General features: G+C 40.1%; 1 protein-coding gene across 1 annotated transcript in view; it reads right to left on the bottom strand.

Moving 5' to 3' along the window:
* LOC126335984 (dynein beta chain, ciliary-like) overlaps positions 1-19,684 on the bottom strand; it is a 782,187-nt gene extending 762,503 nt beyond the window's left edge. The window contains exons 1-2 of the mRNA XM_049999461.1: positions 19,541-19,684; positions 13,277-13,510 (exon numbers count right to left, since the gene is read on the bottom strand). Coding sequence (XP_049855418.1) covers positions 13,277-13,510; positions 19,541-19,675 — 369 coding nt within the window. The 5' untranslated portion in view covers positions 19,676-19,684. The remainder of the gene's footprint in view (positions 1-13,276; positions 13,511-19,540) is intronic.
* Positions 19,685-22,243: the final 2,559 nt, after the last annotated feature.

The raw sequence follows: 22,243 nt of genomic DNA, 5'->3' as shown, positions 1-22,243 counted from the left end.
GTTTGAATATATTGTTTATTACAATATGCCTATTCTGGCACGATTGCCATCTTCAGGTTATCTGTGGAAAGCACATCATTTGGTACAATATTTTACATTCTGAGTTAGACAATTTAATGTATTATAGAATTATGGTTTGTTACCTACATCAGGTGGTCTTGACATCCATATGACATTGATGTGTCAGTTGCTGTCACACTACTGAATAAGTTTGCTCCTTTGCTGTTGGTGGAGCTATAGTAGGTGTTAAACTTTAGCTGGAGCAGTTAATTGTGATGATGTTTAATTATGACAGTTTATTTCATAATGATGGTGCTTGACAGCTGTATTGACAGTAAAGCCAGCAATGTTATATAGTTACAGGCTGTTTGCTTCTGTGGTATTCTGCAAGTCATATCTTTGTTCTTACCAGCAAACAGCCTGTAACCATACAATATCGCCGACTCAACTGTCGGATTCATGCTAATGGCAGCCAAAGTGTGACACCCAACTAGAAACAAAGGTGGAACCTAAGGTCTCTGCTGAGATGTTGTCTACTCATCCAGCTTCCGGCCAGTGGGAGAAGCAGTGAAGCAGTGTATCATTGTTAATAAATAACGTTGGCCATTCCTTGGAAGTAAGGGGCCGAGCACATTGATATGAATGTATGCAAATTGATCTGTTGTATCCAGAAAACTACCAATTGGTGAATGCACATCTGTTGACTTTGCTGATTGTCGTGTTGCAACAGCAACTCCTAGATGGTGCAAGTTATGTCTATTAACAAAATCCAACGCCATCTGCATGGGTAGGAAAAGGTGAGATTTGTCACTGGAAATTTAGCAGTACAACCTAAGCAGATCGTGCAGCTTATCTGACTGTTGTGCTGCCACGGGTTCTGTAAAATCCATGAAACGAGTGATGGTCCCAATGTGGGAGAGGCAGTCAGCCAATATATTCCAGAGATATGTTCTATATCTGTGCTGCACTGAGAAATGTAGATCAATATGTTGTGCCACCGAGGTGAACAATTCATGTTATTTTGTCGGAAGACATGCGAGCAGCTTATGGTCAGTAGAGATGGTTGATTCTCTGGCCTCCAGTTGAGATCGTGAATATTTAATGGCTTCCTAGATCACTAAAAGCACTTTGTCATCAGCATTCCATTTCTGTTGAGACGGGGATAGCTCATTCCAGAAGAATCCTAGTGTCTGTCATGCTCCATCACAAAGTTGTTGCAGTGCCATGCTGACTGCCATCTGACTCAACTGCCATTGCAAGTGGTGCACTCAGTTGCTTCAAAATCCAAGACCATTTCATCCATTCATGAAACTGGTGAGTTTCCCTTGCCCTTTGTGTCAGTGAATGCCGCTGTTAACAGTGCTTGCAACTCTGGTACATGAGGTAGAAGTCATCAATAGAAATTGAGGATGCTGAGGGAATGATGTAGTTCCTTGCAGGTCTTTGGCTGGGTCATCTGCAGAATGGCTTCATCTTTCTCCAGCATGGGCAGCGAACCTGTTGGTGTGATGCTGTGGCTCAAAAAACCAACTTGTGCCAGGCTGAAGCCATACTTGGGGGTATTTAGAACAATGCCATACCATTCCAATCTTCTGAACACTTTGATTAAGATGCTGCTATTGTTGCTCCACAGAGATAGAAAAGAACAAAATGTCACTGACATAAGCAAACAAAGTTTTAGCCCTTGTAGCATGGAGTCGATGAATCTTTGCCACATTTGCGCTTCATCTCGTGAGCAAAATGTTATGAACCAACTCTCAAAAAGGCTAAAAGGAGTAATAAGGGCTATCTTTTGTGTGTGTGCTCCTGCCAACAGAATCTGATTATATGCTTTTGCGCAGTCTAAAACAATGAATCCAGTCATGCCACACAATACATAATTATACTCCCAAAGCAATGGGACGGGGTAACAATCAGGGACAGATCCAGCTTTTACAGCCCCAACAGTCGCTACAAGGGTGCCATCTACCATTCTGCTTTGGTACTAAGTGTAGTGGACATGACCAGGGCCAACTCAACAGCTGCATCACACATTCACAAATCATGCCATCAAATTCCACTTTTTTTGTGGCAAGTCAACCTGGTACCAAGTGGCAAGATCAGCACGAGACTGTATGTGATGCACAGTGTCATGGGGTATCTCCTTTGGTGCTCCCGGAGCTCTTGCCAGTGTTGGGAATCTCAGCATACTCACCACTGGTGTCTTGCATGAGCTGAGCCATGTGCACTGCCCCATTTCAAAGAAAACCTGCAGCTGTTAACCCAATGACACCATTGACAAGCCACATATTCGCTATGTCAGGAAGCAGTTGATAATATGCCAAAACATCCACACCTATTATGGGTTCTGACACGTCTGCAACCGCAAAATCCCATGTTAAATCACACTGTAGTCCAAGGTCCAAGCTGATTCATAGCGTTCTGTACATTGATATAGTTGAATTGTTGACAACAGTCAGGCAGATGGCAGTACAGATCCACTTGCTGTGCATCTTCATGCACGGGAACACACATTAAGTAAAAACCACTTTCTATGAGGTTCATTCAAACGAAACCCAGTCAATGCGTCTGCCTTTGCCTTACAAGTAAGGTGGCACCACATAGCTGCGGGTATGGTAGCACGATCTATTGGTAGGCAGATTGATATGTGCATACCGTTTGATGCTGCATAGCGACAGTGTGGTTTCACGATGAAGAGCAAGTGGTCACACAAGTTATCGTACACTACCGAACATGCAGGCGAGTAAGCAGGAACAACGAGGAGTGATTCGATTTTTGATGGCAGTCGGAGGTGGAGGCCGTGAAATGTGTCAATGGATGAAGGCTGTGTATGGTGAGTACAGTCTGAGTTGTTCAAGTGTCATGGAATGGCACAAACGATTCCTTCAGAGGCACAAGTCACTAGAAGCCGATGCTCATCCTGGACAGCCTCATTGTGTCATCACAATGGAAATGGTTGCAGAAATGAATGCTTTTAGTCTTGGACAACAGCAGAATCACTGTTACCAAGATCCATTGGTTACCTTGTGTTATCGTAGAGCACGATGAAGTGTGTGATTGGTTCCCGGTCTGGATTTTAGAGCAGCCTACTAGTTTCTTCAAGGATTAAATCGACCGGCTAGTGTCGCAATGGGATAAACGTGTTGGCAACTATTTTTGAGTTTGTGTACTGTTTATAACTGCACTGTTGAGTTAATAAAATCATTACCCTTACTTTACACCAGTGACTGGGTTTCATTTGAACGCCCCTTATACAAGTTATTTCTGCCCAGATTTACAGTAACTGATGAATAGGCACTGAGACGATGCCCAGAAACTGATCAGCATGTCTACATCTGATTGCCACCAGCATTTGGGTGTGTACATAGACCTGTACCTTGCCTCCCATGTCCCCAAATCTGCTTTGATACCAGCCAACAGCGGGTTTGTCAGTATCTGACGTCGACAAAACAGAAGATGAGCGGCTCCTTGACCTCTTGCAATAATAACCCCTGTCTCTGCTGCAGTCACCCCTAGTCAATAATTCTTCCATCTTCTTGGTTAGTAGATCCGCTCTGGTGGAAAACATGTCTTAATCGGCTGGTGTTATCATGTGCAACGACAAGCACACCACTGGTGCAGGTGTTATAGCATAAAATTTAACTCCACTACAGCATCTAAGGGCATGCTGGTTTGTGACGCAATAATGCCTTTCACCTGTGGTGGCAGAGCAATTACTCTACAGTGTGTGCAAAAGACTATCAGGCACAGCTACCACATCCACCTCACTCAGCAGGTGTCATAAATATTGTGAACATCTTTTGTCACCAATGTCTTATTGTGTTAGAACTTGGCTGATCTCTTCTTCCTGTGAAATGGAAACCTGTCATGTCAGTTTCATTCTTAACTTCTCATCTGCATTCATCGTAGGCAAAGTGGCGATCACATCTTTGATCTCCATTCCGTATTTCTGATCCAGCTGGTGAATTTAGTTGCATCTGCAATTATTCCAGCAAAGAGAAAGCTTGCTTCCACCTGCAAAATCATAATGCTGAGTTATGTGGCCAAAATAGTCGCAAATGATACCGAAGGCACGGGCTTCGTCAATGCATCCATCATGTTGAACGCAGGTCCTTCCTGTGATATAATGTGGCTAATTCAATCATGTCATGATCACCATTGTTGGTAAGGACTTGTGTCTGTGGCTGTCTGAACAAATTACTATGCACATATTATTAGACAGCAATACAATAAAAGACTCTTCACATCAGATTCAGCAACACTTTATTCAGATGTAAAGAGAGTTGATAAATGACATATGTTAGACGGGGGTATTTTACATGGAAGGAGAATTGTCCCAACAACTAGAACATACAACAGTCAAAAGCAACTCTATAACTAATTAACAAAGGAATAAAAAACTACTCTAAGAGTAAGCGCATAAGCATCATAGAATACAGCACCTTTGGCAGCCAGCATGGAAACACTTTGACAGTGTTACAAAACTAAATGTGAAAACCACTTGCACAGCACTGTATTGTCACTTCTGTCACTTTACAGGAGCTCTCCTGCGAACCTTCGCAGGAGAGCTCCTGTAAAGTTTGGAAGGTAGGAGTCGAGATACTGGCAGAAGTAAAGCTGTGAGGACCGGGCGTGAGTCGTGCTTCAGTAGCTCAGATGGTAGATCACTTGCCCGCGAAAGGCAAAGGTCCCGAGTTCGAGTCTCGGTCGGGCACACAGTTTTAATCTGCCAGGAAGTTTCATATCAGCGCACACTCCGCTGCAGAGTGAAAATCTCATTCTGGATCATTAATACACATTATGAACAGCAGCGGATCCAACACCCTCCCCTTGGATGCACCTGAAGTTACTTTTACACGTGTCGATGACTCTCTATCCAAAATAATATGCTGTGACCTCCCTACCAAGAAATTCTCAATCCAGTCATTTATTTCGTCTGATACCTCATACGATTATACTTTTGATAATAAGAATAAGTGCAGCACTCTTTTGGGAATTGATAAATACTGCAACTACCTGACTGCCTTGATCCATGTCTTTCAGTAAGCCATATGAGAAAAGTGCGACTTTGGTTTGACTTGATCGATGTTTTTGTAATCCATACTGGTTCGGACGGAGAAGATCATTCTGTTACTTTTGAGCTCAGAATATGTTCTAAGATTCTACAAGAAATCGGTGTCAAGAATATTGGACGATAGTTTCGTGGATCACTTCTGCTGCCCTTCTTGTAAATGGGTGTGGCCTGTGCTTTCTTCCACCTACTGGGCACAGGTTTTTGTTCAAGTGATCTACAAAACATTACAGCCAGAAGAAACGCTAGCTCAGCCATAAATTCAGCATTGAATTTGATATGGATTCCATTGGGCCCTGGACATTTATTCTCTTTTAACAATTTCAACTGTTTCCCAACACCCCTGACACTAATATCTATTTCACTCATCTTTTCAGTTGTATGAGGATTAAATCTGGGCAATACTTGTAGGTTTACCTACGTAAAGGAACATTTGAAAACAGGGTTAAGCATTTTTGATTTTGCTTTACTACTCTCCATTTGATTTCCTGTCTTGTTTATGAGTGACTGAACAGTAATTTTGGTGCCACTAACAGCCTTTACATACAACCATAATTTCTTTGGGTTTTGTGAAAGACCATTTGACACTGTTCTACTATGGTAGTCACTGAAGGCTTCACGCACTGCTCTCTTCACTGTCACTGCATCTTTCAATCCATAGCACTAGGCTTTGTTTGCACCTATGATGCAGTAGTCTCTGTTTCTTTGTTAAGTTCCTTTACAGTGACTCTATACCATGGAGGGTCTCTCCCATCATGAACTGTTCTATTGGGTACATATCTATCCAATGCATAGTCAAGTAATGGAAAATCCAGGATGGAATGTAAAAACGAAAGTTGCTACTCATCATACAGCAGAGATGCTGAGTCGCAGATAGACAAAACAAAAAAACTGTCACAAAAAAGCTTTCGGCCAGCAAGGCCTTCATCAAAAACAGATGACAGAAACCCATACACACACTCCAGCAAATGCAACTCACACTCACAACTGCAGTCTCAGGCGACTGTAACCACACTGTGAGCAGCAGCACCAGTGCATGATGGAAGCGGTGACAGTGGGGATAAGGATGAGGCTGGGTAGCGAGGGGGAGGGGGGGGGGGGTTGTAGGATTGGGGTGTTGGACAATGAAGTGCTGCACGTTACACGAAAGGGCAGGGGAGAGGTTGGAAGGAGGGAGGGGAGGGGGGGGGTAGCAGAAAGGGAGAGAAGAGAAAAGACTTGGTGTGGTGGTGGAATGAGGGCTGTGTAGTGCTGGAATGGGAACAGGGAAGGCGGTAGATGAGTGAGGCCAGTGACTTAACGAAGGTTGAGTCCAGGAGGGTTATTGGAACGTAGACTGTATTGCAAGGAAAGTTCCCACCTGCGCAATTCAGGAAAGCTGGTACTGGTGGGAAGGATCCATGTGGCACAGACTGTGAAGGAGTCATTGAAATGAAGGATGTCATGTTTGGCAGCATGCTCAGCAACAGTGTGGTCCACTTGTTTTCTGGCCACAGTTTGTTGGTGGCCATTCATTCGGACAGTCAGCTTGTTGGTGGTTTTGCCCACACAGAATGCAGCACAGTGGTTGCAGCTGAACTTGTAGATCACAAGTCTGGTTTCACAGGTAGCCCTGTCTTTGATGGGATAGGTGATGTTTGTGACTGGACTGGAGTATGTGGTGGTGGGAGGATGTATGGGACAGGTCTTGCATCTAGGTCTATTACAGGGATATGAGCCATTAGGCAAGGGGTTGGGAGCAAGGGTTGTGTCCGGATGGATGAATATATTGTGTAGGTTCGGTGGACGGCAGAATACCACTGTGGGAGGTGAGGAAAGGGTAGTGGACAGAACATTTCTCATTTCAGGGCACAACGAGAGGTAGTTGAAACCCTGGCGGAGAATGTAATTCCATTGGACCAGTCCTGGGTGGTACTGAGGTACGAGGAGAATGCTCTTCTGAGTCCGTAGTGTGGGGCTCTGCGAGGTGGTGGGAGACTGGAAAAATAAGGTACGGAAATTTGATTTTGTACAAGGTCAGGAGAATACTTATGGTCTGTGAAGGCTGCAGTGAGACCCTCAGTAAATTTCGAGAGGGACTGCTCGTCACTGCAGATGCGAAGACCATGGGTGGCTAGTCTGTGTGGAAGGGACTTCTTGGTAAGGAACAGGTGGCAGCTGTCGAAGTGAAGATATTGCAGATGGTTTTACTTCCTAAGAAGAAATGAAAGGCTGAGCCCCTCCAAAGACATAAACTCGAGCAAAGAGTAGTGTGAACATAATATTTTACATCTGATAGCTCCAATAGTGTGTTTTGGGCTACGAATTCTGCCCCAAGGGCTGTGTGCAACACAGCTGGAATTTGTTGCCAACAACTGAGACACCTTTCGGTCTCAGCGTAAGGAAATCGAGCAACACAATTGCATCACATGTGCTACTGCATGATAACGCACTTCTTGATTTGAGAAACAAAACTATTCAGGAGATTGAAATTAAAGTCGTCTCTCAGGCACTTGTTCACTTGTGTTAACGTGCCACAGCAATGCCTCTGTGACGTGCATGGCGTCGTCGCTGGCGGCGCAGTGTACCTGTGTATCGCAGCTTGAAGGCTATTGATATTGACCTTGCTGGTCAATTTAATAAGCAGCAGTTAATTGGAGGTCCGAATGTATTTCATGGACTCTATCTGAACTTTACCTGTGATGTACAGGCAGTGTTTGGAGGTAGTACTTGGCTCACACTTGCTGTTGTGTGGGGACAATCACTTGTGTTAACGTGCCACAGCAATGCCTCTGCAAAGTGCATGGCGTCGTCGCTGGCGGCGCAGTGTACCTGTGTATCGCAGCTTGAAGGCTATTGATATTGACCTTGCTGGTCAATTTAATAAGTAGCAGTTAATTGGAGGTCCGAATGTATTTCGTGGACTCCATCTGAACTTTTCCTGTGATGTACAGGCAGTGTTTGGAGGTAGTACTTGGCTCACACTTGCTGTTGTGTGGGGCAATCAAGCAGATTATGGTGGCCTTGAAGCTTTTGTAGATGCGAACATTCTCACTTGGAAGACATGGAGTATATCGGAGACTACAGGACTGTTGGCTAAACAGCCTTATGGTACTCTAGTTCCAAGTATGCCATTTGTTTTGAGTACTAGGAAGAAGAAGAAATTAAATGCTGATGAGTACCTGTTTATATGGGCCAAAGTTGGTAATGGCAATTGTAAAATAAAGATTAACGTTGATTGTATGATATATTATAGACAATAAAGATCCTTAATTCATTTCTAAAAAAAAAAAAGGTATTGATTGAGATGGTTATGGGTCGCACCAGACCGCTCTAGAGATTTTTTTTTTTAAAAAAAGACGGCCCTCTGGTTTGCTTGCTAGGCGGGTGACCTTGAAGTGGACTTAGCCGCCTTCCTAGATGTTGACCTCCATCTTGTCGCATCTGAAGTGACGAACAGTCCCTCTCAAAATATACAGAGGGTCTCAGTGAAGCCTTCACAGACCGCAATTATCCTCCCAACCTTGTACAAAAACAAATCTCACGTACCTTATCTTTCCAGTCTCCCATCACCTTCCAAAGTCCAACTGTCCGGCCATGGAGGAGCATTGCCCTCGTAACTCAGTACCACCGAGGACTGGAGCAACTGAATTACATCCACCGCCAGGGTTTTAACTACTTCTCGTCGTGCTCTGAAATGAGAAATGTTCTGCCCACTATTCTTCCCATGCTTCCCACAGTGGTATTCCCATGTCCACTGAACCTACACAATATACTAATCCATGCTGCTCCCAACCCCTTTCCTCATGGCCCATATCCCTGTAACAGACCTAGATGCAAGACCTATCCCATACATCCTCCCACCACCACCTACTCCAGTCCGATCACAAACATCACCTATCCCTCCCCATCCCCACCCCAACCTCCTCCTTCCCCCACCCAGTTGCCACACCCATCATGCACCGGTGCCACTCCTCGCACTGTGGTTTCAATTGCTTGAGTCTCCAGTCATGTGTGTGAGTTGCGTTTGTGTGACTAGCAACTTTCCAATGCTTAGTCAACTATTCTTTTAAATTTAAGCCATAGTTCCTCTCCATGCTCCTGCCCTGAGCTAAAAGTTTGAAGTTCCTCATTGAGACTTGAAACTACTGTTTTTTTGTCTAGTTTGCTGAATGTACAAATCTTTCTGCTTGTTTTAGTTGTTTTGTTATTCACTGTTGCTATAATTGCCTCACGATCACTGATACCAGTTTCAATGTGGACTTCCTCAAAGAGGTTAGCTCTGTTTGATTGCCATAAGATCTAACATATGTCCATTGTGAATGGGGTTCGGAACTATCTGTTTGGCATAGTTTTCAGAGAAAGCATTCAGTAACATTTCACAGTATCTCTTGTCATGCCCACCACTAACAAAGCAACAATTATCCCAATTGATTGCTGGATGATTAAAATCTTCTCCAGTTGTTGCAGTACAATTAGGGAACTTGTGTACAAGCAAACTAAGGGTTTCTCCAAAGTTTTCAGTTACGTCAAGAGGAGAATCTAGTGGTCGGTAAAAGGACTGTCTTATAATTTTTTGTCCATCCTTGATACTGAGTCTAGCCGAAACAATCTCACATGCAGCTTCAATTTCTATTTTGGTGGATTCGGTTTTCTTGTCTACTGTGACAAATACCATCTCCATTTCTCATTTCCCTATCCTTTCAATTGAGGTGTTTTTCTTGTTGTGAGTTGATTTTAAGTGATTGGCATATTGCGCGATCCAAGTCTTTACTTGTTCCCTTGTTCCTGAATTTCACAGTCGCTGTCTTTCCTTTTGATGTTGTTGTCCTGCTAGGCAGTGACACATATTTGACTACTGACTTCTTTTCTGACAGCAGAGGGGCGAGGGCTATAAGAGACTTCTACATTTAAACAACTCACTACAAAGTCACAAAACATGGTACCTGTTATTTCTAAATCCATGTCATTCGTTACATAGGATATTGTTTTCATTGACAAATTCCATAAGTTTGTCATATATAACTTTTTCTAATATTTTAGAAATGAAAGAGGAAATTGTGATGGGTCTGTACTTATTTACATTATCTCTCTCACCTTTGTGTGTACTGGGATAACTTTAGATGTTCTCCATACATCAGGGAAAAGTTCCTGAGCAGTGATATAAGTATGTAAGTGTTTGAATTAGTATGCTCTTCTTTAAGATTGTTGCTGGGACACCACTTGCATGAATGTGTGTGTGTTTGGGTTTCTATTTTGAGAGAAGGACTTTTATTGTCTTGGTTACTACATCTTGTGATGTTCACTGGCACTCTACATGCACTTTATATTAATTGTCTTGGGCGTTTTTATTTAAGTTTATCATGCTAGCAGCAACACCTGTGATAAGTTGTTAAATGTGGTGACTACTTTCAAGTGATTTATTGTTTTCTTATTTTCTTGTGACAGTGTTCTATTCTTACACAATGGAAAATCCAGGATACGATGTAACTATAATATGAAAAGGAAAGTCGCTACTCACCATATAGCGGAGATGCTGAGTCAGACACAGGCACAACAAAAAGACTCTCACAATCACAGCTTTCGGGCTTTAAGGCCTTCGTCAACAATAGACAACAGACACACACACACACAAACACACACACACACACACGCAAATGCAACACACACACGACTTTTCATTGTGCCTATCTGCGACTCAGCATCTTCGCTATTTGGTGAGTACCGACTTTCCTTTTCATAATAGTGTTCTTATTTTTGTATGATTCTATATTTTCATAAGATTGACTTTTTTAATTATAAATGCATTCATCATTATGCATTATTTTTGCTATTATTGTCATTTTTCTTAGTGTTTCAGAATATTTTGTATTAAATAATGGAAGGTCTAGAATGGAATAACAACAATATTATGAAAATGATTGATAGCTACAAACCACTTAGAAGACGTACTGAGTTTCAGAGAAGCACAATGAAAAAACTGCTAAGCATTTAAGCTTTTGGACAAAATGTCCTCCCTCCAAAACAGAACACACACACACACACACACACACACACACACACACACACACACACACACACACACACACATCCAGGCAAGTACAGCTCACACACACACAAACATGGTTGCCAGGGCCTGGCCAGGCACAGTATCCCTGTGTGAGTGAGTTGTGTTTCCGTGAATGTATGTGTTTGTGTTCTATTTTGGTAGAAGGACTTTTTGTTCAAAAGCTTAGATTGTGCGAGGGTAATCTCAAACGTAAGGTCTCCTATCTTTTTATAAGTACAGAACTCTGTTTGTGTGGCAGTTGGTCACACTGTTACGACGAGTGCTTCACGCGCTGTGTGTAAACAAGCGGCTTTTGGCCATTAAGGCCTTCACCAACAATAGATACATACACACACATGCACATATACTCACGCAAATGCAACTCACACACACGACTGCAGTCTCAGGCAGCTGAAACAACACAGAGCAGTAGCACCAGTGCACCAGTAAATGGTGGTAGTGGCATCTGGGTGGGGGTAAGGAGGAAGCTGGGGTGGGGAAGGATAGTATGGTGGGGGTGGCAGACAGTGAAGTGCTACAGGCTAGACGGATGGCAGGTGAGAGGTAGGGGGGGGGGGGGGGGAGAAGTAACGGAAAAGGAAAGAAATAAAAAGACTGGGTGTGTGTTGGTGGAATGATGGCTGTGTAGTACTGGAATGGGGACAGGGAAGGGGCTGGATGGGTGAGACAAGTGACTAAAGGAGATTGAGGCCAAGTCAGAAAAGCTGCACAAGTCAGAAAAGCTGGTGTTGGTGGGAAGGATCCATATGGCACAAGCTCTGAGGCACTCATTGAAATGAAGGATATCATGTTTGGCAGTGCGCTCAGCAACTGGGGTGTTGTTTCTTGGCCACAGTTTGTCAGTGGCCATTCATGCAGACAGGCAGCTTGTTATTTGTCATGCCCACATAGAATGCAGCACATCGGTTGCAGCTTAGCTTGTAGACCACATGACTGGTTTCACAGGTAGCCCTGCCTTTGATAGGATAGCTGATGTTAGTGACTGGAGTGGATAATGTAAGTCACTCAATAATATAAAGCCCTGCCATGCTGTGTAAGAGCAGTTCCATTAGATGTTATGAATTTATCAGCTGTTCCATATACCATGTACATAACCAATATGTAAACACTTCAGTGTTTATATCATTATTGACCTGCTCTATACCGTGTATGATACATGGAATAGCTGTGAATTTATCAGCTGTTCACTTCAAAGTTTACATCATTATTTCTCCAGCTCTGTAATATAGATGGTACATGGAATAGCTCAAAAATTCACAACACCTAGTGCAATTGCTCTTACACAGATGGCACAGCTTTATATTATTGGGTAGGTTAGAACATGCCATAATGCTTGAAAATGAGAACATGCCTAAATTTTAATGGTAATAAATAATCTTTTAATAGCCAAAAGTGGACGATTTCAATAAGAAATAATTTTTATACTGAAATATAAAAGATTGTAGGAGTCTATCTAAAAGAAAGTGGGTGATAGAGACAAATTGTTCGCATATTTTGAATCAGCATGTTTCACTTGTCTTAGAACAAGTGATGGATACCAAGATATAACCAATTATTAAAATTTGTTTTCCAGTTTTATGATCAGTTCAACCCTCCTTGAAAATAGGAATGACCTGTGCTTTTTTTCCAGTCCAGTTTTGAGTCCTAACAAGTTGTTTATAAATACAAAATTTCTGCTTATTATTTTAACAAAATACTTGAGTAACATTTTTATCAACAAAATAGATAAATTTCATTTTGTTTACAGAATTTCACTACAGCTAAGAGGGAAAATTCAGTTCTGTAATAACACTATTTCAATTTCAAAGTGACTTTTTTTGATTAAATTGTATGTTGTTATTCACTCCTCAATAAGAAACAAAAAATAAAGTAGCTCATTTTGTGACCACTGATGATAATGTTACACGTTCTTGGGTATCGATAGCACATCCTACATACAGAATCTTCCAGTCCACCTTAAAGACTTTACGCTGAGGCCTTATTCCATGAAATTGAACCATGCAGCCAAGCACAGCAAGCAGACCAAAGTATCAGATTATAAGAGTGAGTGTGATGCAGCTCCAATATCCAAGAACTTTCAATTTCAAAGTAGCTCACTGCTTTCATCTAAGTCACATTATTTTTTGACTAAAAAAATATTTTATGCGCCATCTTACCTCTGCAACTAAAACAGATAACTCATCAATAGGTTTTGATGACATATCACCACAAAGCAATACTTTCTGATAGTTCTGAGATGTTACTGGCTCTTTGTAACATTTGATAAAATAACAACATTTTGTTTTACTGTTAACTGGGAAACTGTTGATAGGTATAAGCTGTCCAGCAGTATTGACTGTGACAATTAACAAATATTCTGTTGTCTTATCCAAGAAATCCATCACAATTTTCTGTAACAAAATAAGAGCAGAAAGAAATGTAATACAAGTTAAACAGATGTCAATACTTTCTGAATTAAACGAGTGACTACAGCATTGGCATTGACATAAAACAGCTGCAAGCACCTACCATAAAAATCAGCAAACTACAGAAGAAATAGCTTTTTGTACAGCTCTCACTTAGAATGAAATGTTGAAAGATTGTCATTGCTAGAGGAAACGGTTTTCATAGCTTAGTGATAAAGTGACCACAAAAATGTCTCCATTTATTCATTCCTCATGTTCTGTACATATCCCAATAGGAAAGTCCTGCCTCTTAAGCAGAAGTCACTAACTTATGCTTTCATGATGGAGTTAGACTCAGAGGTATGTTGATCCGAAGCCCAGTGGTGGAAATTTTTTACTGTCAGTATTTGGCCAGCAGGGAGATGAGGGGTAGTGGTGTAAAATTCCTGATCACCAGTATCTGCACCAATGTCTTGCATTAAATTTCCATCCACCCTTCAGTGCCTCAAAGTAACGGATACAAAATCCTGTTGATGACCCATCCAGCAGATTGGGACACTAAACTCAAAGGATCACTTGGTGCTATTCGAAAGGAGTATGCTATGTGCCAGCACTGGGTTTCATCCTTTTTGTTCACTTCATCCACAAACCGAACACTACACTTACGAGACTCAACACAGTCATCAAGTCAACGCGGATACACACTTGACGCTACATAACAGCTCAAAGGAAGGCAACAGCAATCCACCTACACTAGGACCTCACCTAGGAGTGGAACACAGGATTCTTGCATATGTTCCCCTGCGTTCATTCCGTATGTATGGGACTACTTTGGCTTGACAACAAGAATGAGCTCCTTTCAGGGAATTGAAATAACCCAAGGCATGCATGAAAAAAAAGAGAAACTCAATCTGCACGCTGTATTAACAATAAACTATCACTAAATTCTTAATACTAATTGTTCTCATCCCAGCTAAATGTAACCTAGTCAATTACTTTAAAAAACTGCTCCTTCTTCGGTTTTATTAGATAACATCTGTATATCTCCTACTTGTAGCTTTTTTTTTTCTTTGGAAAAATACGCTGTTATTGTTTGAATAAAATACTTACCTTCATTTGTAACAACAGATACCTGTTTACAATACACTGCTGCAAGTCACACATCTAAACATTGGCACTTACAATGCAACCAACTGGAAATTTTAATCCATGAATCCAGATACATAGATTATTTGTAGACTGGGTGGATAATGATGCAAGCTTTTAATTTTCTTCTGGATTTTCTTTCCCTTCTGATCTTGTTTTATGTTAGACTGGAGCTTGTTGAAGAACTTTCCACCAAGGTCTGAAAGTGCATTCTGATTCTATACAATGAGATAAACTCTACATGAAAATTAGTTTTCTGTACAGTATTTTGATTGTGCAAATCTCATTTCAGCCGAAACTAAATATTATTAGAAGCCATATGCAATATTAAGCAAAAAATGTTCTGATAAACATTTGTAACAATGGCAAGGTCCTTACAGAGGCACCCACAACATGTGCTGTTATATTCTTTACATATTGTAATATTCTCACTGCTCCCTTCTGTAGTATAAACACTTTCCAAACTTCAGCTTCATCTCCCAGATAATCATTTGTTAAGACAACAGGAAATGAAAATATCGAAAATTAACCAACACTCTAGCCTTCTCATCAACACTATGAAAAATACTTGTAAGTAACATTAGCATTTCTCTGCATTGACTCCATTTCACTTTTTATTGAGGATGATCCCAAGGAATTTTACAAAAAGTGTTTCACTTAGCGTAAGACCATTTATTTTTATATCTGTAAATCAGAAGATATTTTTTTCTTGTATGAAGTTGTATTATATAATTCTATGTGAATTAGGACTTAAACTGTTGACTATGAATCATATGTAGTCCTGTTCGACTAACATTTGGGTTATGTCTGGCAAAGATTGATTTCAGGCCCTGGATTTCATGCTTGTATCATCAGCAAATATTACAGTTTTTGACTGTGCTTTAAATCTGTTTGGAAGATCATTTCTACAGGTCAACAGAAGCAACCGACCTAGTACCAAACCTTGTAAGATCCCAGAAATAGTGTCCTCCATTCTGATATTAGCTTTATCCCTGGAAGACAGTTTGTTAATGTCACTTATTGCTTTTTGATATGAAAGCAAGAATTCACCCATACTAAAGGGGTGCCACTGATGATAAAATATTTTATTTGACAAGCATTTTATGGTCCACACTGTCATGGTCTCACAACACTTCAACAGAATAATTTTCCTGTTTGGCTATGCCAGGACTTCATTTATGAAATCTTGTATAGCTCTCTCTGTGCAGAATCCTTTACAAAATCCAAAGTGAGAGTCAGATAAGTACCGCTCAGAAAAATGAGGCAGTATTCAATAATTAATCATTTCATGAAAACTTTTGGAAAAACTGGAAGGAATAAAATAGCTGTGTAATTATGAGGTGGTTTGAGTATGCACAGTTGTATATACAGCTGTTACTACAGCTTATTTAATTCTCAACAAATATCCACCGAGCTATTGACGATAGTGTTATCAAGTCAGCCAAAGGTATCATCACTTCTTAGTGACATAATACAATTTTTATTTCCCTTAGAGGTTGTAGTTTTTTAATCCAAAATCTATTGGCACGGGATGGCATATCTGTGAAAGTAAATCTAACGCATCTCTTTGTAACTGATCATTCATAGGTATGGACAATGTGAATACAGAAGGACGTCCAGTACCATTCTAGTGTACGACTGTGTATACCGTTTGTGAGCAAGATCTTGTTCTGTACTGCTCAGCCTGCTGGCGCCTCCTTGGGGTAACCTGATGATACCCCATCTGAGCAAAGCATGTCATTCTGGATTTAATTAAAAAAAGCATTTACTCTAACAACTGTAACTTCTGGGTTTAGAAAATGTGTAATTTATCAACTTAATGTAAACGTCTTCGAAGAGTTGTATTTCTTCATGTCTGTGGTTTCAGATGGTGTGCCTGATCCAATAGAACCAATGGATTCAGATACATGTGTGATCCCTCCAAAAAGACAATATCTGGGAGACAATTTGCAAGATGTTGAGGCAGCCAGTTGCAGTTTATACACTAGAAGCTATAGCAAATCATATATCTTAGTGAAGGATTTTAGTTGTATTCCAAAAGCTCCCACAAAAACAAAAAAAAAAACAAGCAACTGGACACTTAAAAGGGAGAAGCATCATATTGACTTCAACAGCTAAAAAAATGTCTGTTGAAGAAAAAACTTCAAGGAAAATGAGAAGCATGACAATAACCAACAAGCAGAAAATTAAACAGAAGCAGTAAACTAAGCAGCATGAAAGTAAAAGGGCTTCCGATATAAGTGATGAAGTGTAATCCAGTAAATCAGAGGAGAGTTCACCACTAGAGATTTTTAATTTGAAATGGGATGTTGTGATTGTTGTCTATATTTTGGTAAAACTCAAAATTAACTATTTTTAGTACTAAAGTGTTGAAGGCAGTAGATGGTGATGATGAGTATGAGGTATCATACCTTTAGTGGGAGAGGGATAACAAAAAAACATTTTATATCCCTAGTAGCAGAAGACATGGCTTGAGTATCACATTAAGGGCATATTAAGGGCATTGCGATGATTCTGCCTCTAGCGTTGCCGATAGCTACAATTATAACTTCGTTTGTTAATTAGCTGCCAAAACATTGTCAATGAATTATTCTTTTAAATAAATAAAATCTTTGTTGTGTAAGAAATAATTTCTACAAAATCATCAAAAATGTCATTTTTATTTCACTGTACACTACTCTCGCCTACATTATACTCAAGCACATGTTCAATGCATTGCAGTCTGACATAAAGGGCTTACTTTTGTAGTGCCACACCTTAATGATAAACTAAAGGAATATCAACTGAAAACTATTTCTACTATCTTGATTTTTTAAATGTAAATATTTCTCCATAGTCATTTAGGAATGACACACTATATGTGTAATTTTTCTTATTTCCACTCTGTAAATGAATACAATAGCCCACCTTATCACTGAAATTTATATGCTCAGTTTAATTACATACTTTAAGTTCAAGACATTTGTAACTTATGTTGTGGAATAGCTGCAATTTACGATTTTATTGTTTAATTCTTCAGCTTCATGGTAGCAAATGCTTAAGTTTGTAATTATTAACCTATTTTGTTCTGTAAGCATGTTATTTACTACAGTTTGTAATTATGAGCTTAGGCCTATTTAGTTATTGTTCACATTAATAGTTATAATATTTTAATTTGCAACTTTTTTATACTTCATGTAACATGAATCTTTCCCTTTGAAGCAATTATTTTGTTTACCAGACCAACGCAACAGGAATAAAAAAATAAATAAGAAATTATGTAGTAGCCACTTGATGAGTAGATTTCTTATCTATCCAATTACACTATATTCTCAAAAACTGGTTATTTTTGTTTATAAATTACATAACAAGCTACTTTCACACTAAACAAATTACATTTCTAAACAGAATTTTTCAAAATCTGGAGTTGCTGTAAGAGTCTATTTCATTGGCTTACTTTCAAATTTTGCTTAGCTGTCTGACAGAAAATTAATATTATTGAATAAGTGGTGACAGATTTTGGTAGACATATTATTCAACCCTTTCCAAGACAAGGTCAATTTCTTACTTCTAGTTATTTTTGCTTCAAGAACATACTGTAATTTTTGATGTCATCATTTTCTCTGTACTCTAAGAGAGAATTAATAAGAAATCATATAACAATAGTTAAAATACTAAACTCTCTAAACAGTTGTTTACAAGTTCTCATACACCTCCTGACCTCCTGAGGAAACTACTGTATAACATAATAACTGATCCGTACCTTATCTACTAGTAATGGTACATTGTTCACAGTTTGAAAGCCACTGGGGTCACTCTACAAGCTGCAAGAAAGTACTTAAAAAATGTAGGAATGACGACAATTTTCAGTCAGCTGTCTCACATATGTGAGAGAAAATCAGAAGCGTTCGGCAACTGGAGTGATATCCACAATTATAACACGCACAATGGTAAGAAAGACGCAGACATGCAAAGCTGTTGATGCTCCATTACATGGGACAGTGGCCATTAAAATGTTCGTCCATCTAAATACTGAAATGGAATTTGTGAAATTTCGATGGAAGAAGTGGCACAATCTTCACCAAAAGCCACTACACAGATTGAACGAGTTTTCTGACGCTGAAACAGAAAATTGGACTGCCTAAACAGTCCACCACTAGGCCTATATGAAACCAAGTGAACACACATTAGTCAAAAACTTCCCACTCTATATGTCATTTTAGTGTTATCCTATATTTATGCTAAATTGTCTTGCATTCTTATATTAATCTGTTCTTGTATTATAATGCTTGTGTAATGTTAACATTTCAATACTGACGGAGTCTATCCACTCATAATTGACGAATGACGGTGCTACAGTAATAAATGGTAACGATCCTAGTACATACGTACTGCGCACTTTTTAACAATGAGAACTATACTGCTAAATCGATAAGTTATCTCAAAATATAATTATATAGGAGATTACTGAATGAAATACGGTGAGTCTACTAAATTACAGATTTCTTTCTCTCCAAAACCTGCAATGACACAACGTGTAGATGTGGATCGTCTACGATAATTAAGCATATATATTTTTTTTCTATTTGAATTCTTATCGATAAGTACAACCAAAAATTCCATACATTCTATCGTGGTTAATAATTCTTAACTGTAGCATTGGTGTTGTACGCCTCGTTTGCATTATATTACATTGTGATTTGCGCAATGCGGGGTGTATCAGCTCTCATTAATAGAAAAAATTAATGACAATTCAATTAAAATTTTCTCGCTAATCAAATTACCCATATTCACAAATTCTGGAACAACGTTCGGTGTACCCAGTAAACAGTATCGTTCAGCATCCAATTCTTATAAAACACCGAGCGACATATGAAACAGTACAAAAGCTAATTTGAACTTTTCTCTTACATTCGTATCTTCGTTGCTCAACATTTTCGTCCATTTTTCGGACTTTATTCTCAGCGATCTTGCGAGATACGCAAAGATGAAGTCCAATCGCGGATCTTCGTCATCGTCCTTTTTCTCTTCCTTCGCCTCACTCATTGTGAAGTTGACACCTGTTAAAATAATTTTTACTTCAATACCTTATTACACACATAACCAAAGATTAATTACTTCCTTAAGTACCCAAAATAAAGTGCGAATATCGCAACTGACAACAAAGATACATTGTTGTGATAGTACCAGCCACTTCCATGAAATACATATTTAACAAGAATACTAACCAGAAGCGTTCGTCGATTAAATTTTACCGCTTTCTTCACTCTACCTAAAATATCAATTTTTTCGTTCCAACCACACAAACATACGTATATTTTACTACATCGTCCTTACTCAGCAGCGCAAGGTGTTAGATCGATAGCCGTCGCTATGGCGATTCAATTTACCTGTACTATTTACGGAGGTGTTGGTCTTCCAATATCAGCAGCACCTCCACTGACCTTGTGCGGCTGACATTCAATTGCTCTCATTCCTCATGCTTTAATATCTATTTCTAGCACGGCATACCGCTAGCATATGTCCAAATTCCTGTACAATCGATCGATTTTTTTGCATTTTATCGAATGGACAGTCCGTTAATAACGAGTTTTACAGAAATAAAAATGGAAATTACTAATGAGGAGGAAACACGGATGTTCATTTCGCCACAGAAGAGGAAATAGAGGGCAAACTACATTTTTTGAATGTATTAGTTTTCAGAAAAGATCTGACTGATAAGTGGCAAAAGTATCGAATGCCCACATGCACATATACTCTTACTTAAACAATGATTCGAAACCACATTCACGACAGAATAGTAGGATTGTAACACTTTAGAGGAAAGGATGGAGAAATACTGTATCTGTAAACTGAAATTACTTGGGAAGATGTGGTGCATCTGAAGCAATGGCTGGCTGTTCGTTCTAGGACCTAGAACATACGAAGTGTATTGCGACTGTCAAGAAATGGTTCATACAGCCTTTTACGAAACCCAGAATATTTTTATTTTTCATTAAATGTCTTACTGACCGTATAAAGAAGTTTGTGGAAAAATGTCATATCACTGTAGTGTACTAGAAATCCATAAGCAAGCCAGAGTAATGTTTCACGTCGACGATATATGCTCGCCAGTCACTACAAAATGCCGGAGTAGGCCACACAGAATCTCGTGTGGTTGTATGTACATGTATGTGGACAGGACTCCAACGAAGAGAACGGCAGCTGCTGAAGAGAAACATGTAGATCAACTATAGTGGAACACAATTTGCGGTCAGGAAGCTACAGAATTTTGTTCGTAAGACCGAGTTCCTGGCAGCTACTGGAGTGACGGGCTACACAAAGACGCTATACAGATTCTAAACAGAATAATATCGGCAGCCGCAAAGAGGAAGTCTTAGTTGCCAATAATCGCATACAGATTCCCTAATCTGTGAATTATGCTGAAGTATGTCTCATGCAAGGAAGTAAGATTGGAAGAATTGACATTACCAGATCTCTCTTTGAAGTAAGCATTGCCATTTGTACAGGCATTCAGGGAAGAGCAAACTATAAAGAGAATGTTGTAGGTCGAGTGAATGTAGACTCTCCCTGCATACTACTGATGAAAACTCTCGGGAAGTATAAAATTCCGATTTGCACCATTCGTCTTAGCCTCAGTCATACACATCTTCATCAGGGTTGGAGAACACACAAAGCGAGGTTTTCCGCATAAAATTCCATGTCTACAACGAAGGAGCAAGCAAACTGGTTTCACTGCATCCTTGCCCTGTAGCACGGAATATAATGAGGCGCCGGCCTGGCACTGAAACTGATCGCCTCAGTGTGCATTGTGCTCAAGTTTAAAACCATAACGGCGTAGTTCAGCGCATCATGTTCTGTTTGTTTGGTAGTGGGGGGATGTGCAACATCTGTTTCAGCAAGAAACGGACAGTAAGTTCAAAAATCATGTAACAAACAGTGTACCCGGATCCTGAGCTGGCCGGTGTCACGAAGAAGGGGGCGACAACGAAGACTTATGTTTGTTTTTAGGAAAATGACTAAATAGTTGTGAGATTTCACAACTGACTCTAGGTATATGCACTATAAGTCAGTACCAATTAGTGCATAGCCACTTAGCAGTGCATTTTAAAAGCGCTGCCAATGGTGAATGCTACAGGCATATGAACTGTTTGATGCATAGCCACAGCTGCTGAACGGTGTTTCTATTGGTCGTCTCGGTGGTCTGCTACGACGAATGTGGCGACCATAAAAAGCAGCTCCACTCGTCATAATGCAGGAAACATTACAGTAGCCACAGCTACACCACGAGCGCAGTTCTGCTAACGCACGAGTCGATGGCAGCTCTGTTTCTACTGCAGCAGCTGCTGTGAGGAGGGAGTGGTTGGTTTGCACTGCCACAGACAATGGTGTTGGATACAGAAACACACAAACCAAACGTCACTATAGAAGTTTTGCCACTGAGATTGAAAAGTGGCCTGCCACAGAGGATCCGAAACGTGAGGACTGCAGCAGCGGTATCACAAAGAAGACTGCGCGGTAGTCCATCAAATGCAACAAATTTGACTGGTATGTCCATAACAGAGAAGAACGTAATCGGTGAGAAAAGTAATGTTTATTTCCATCAAATATCAA

This window comes from Schistocerca gregaria, chromosome 2, assembly GCF_023897955.1.
Source record: "Schistocerca gregaria isolate iqSchGreg1 chromosome 2, iqSchGreg1.2, whole genome shotgun sequence".
Classification (NCBI taxonomy): domain Eukaryota; kingdom Metazoa; phylum Arthropoda; class Insecta; order Orthoptera; family Acrididae; genus Schistocerca; species Schistocerca gregaria.
This window is presented reverse-complemented; position numbering and strand designations above follow the sequence as displayed.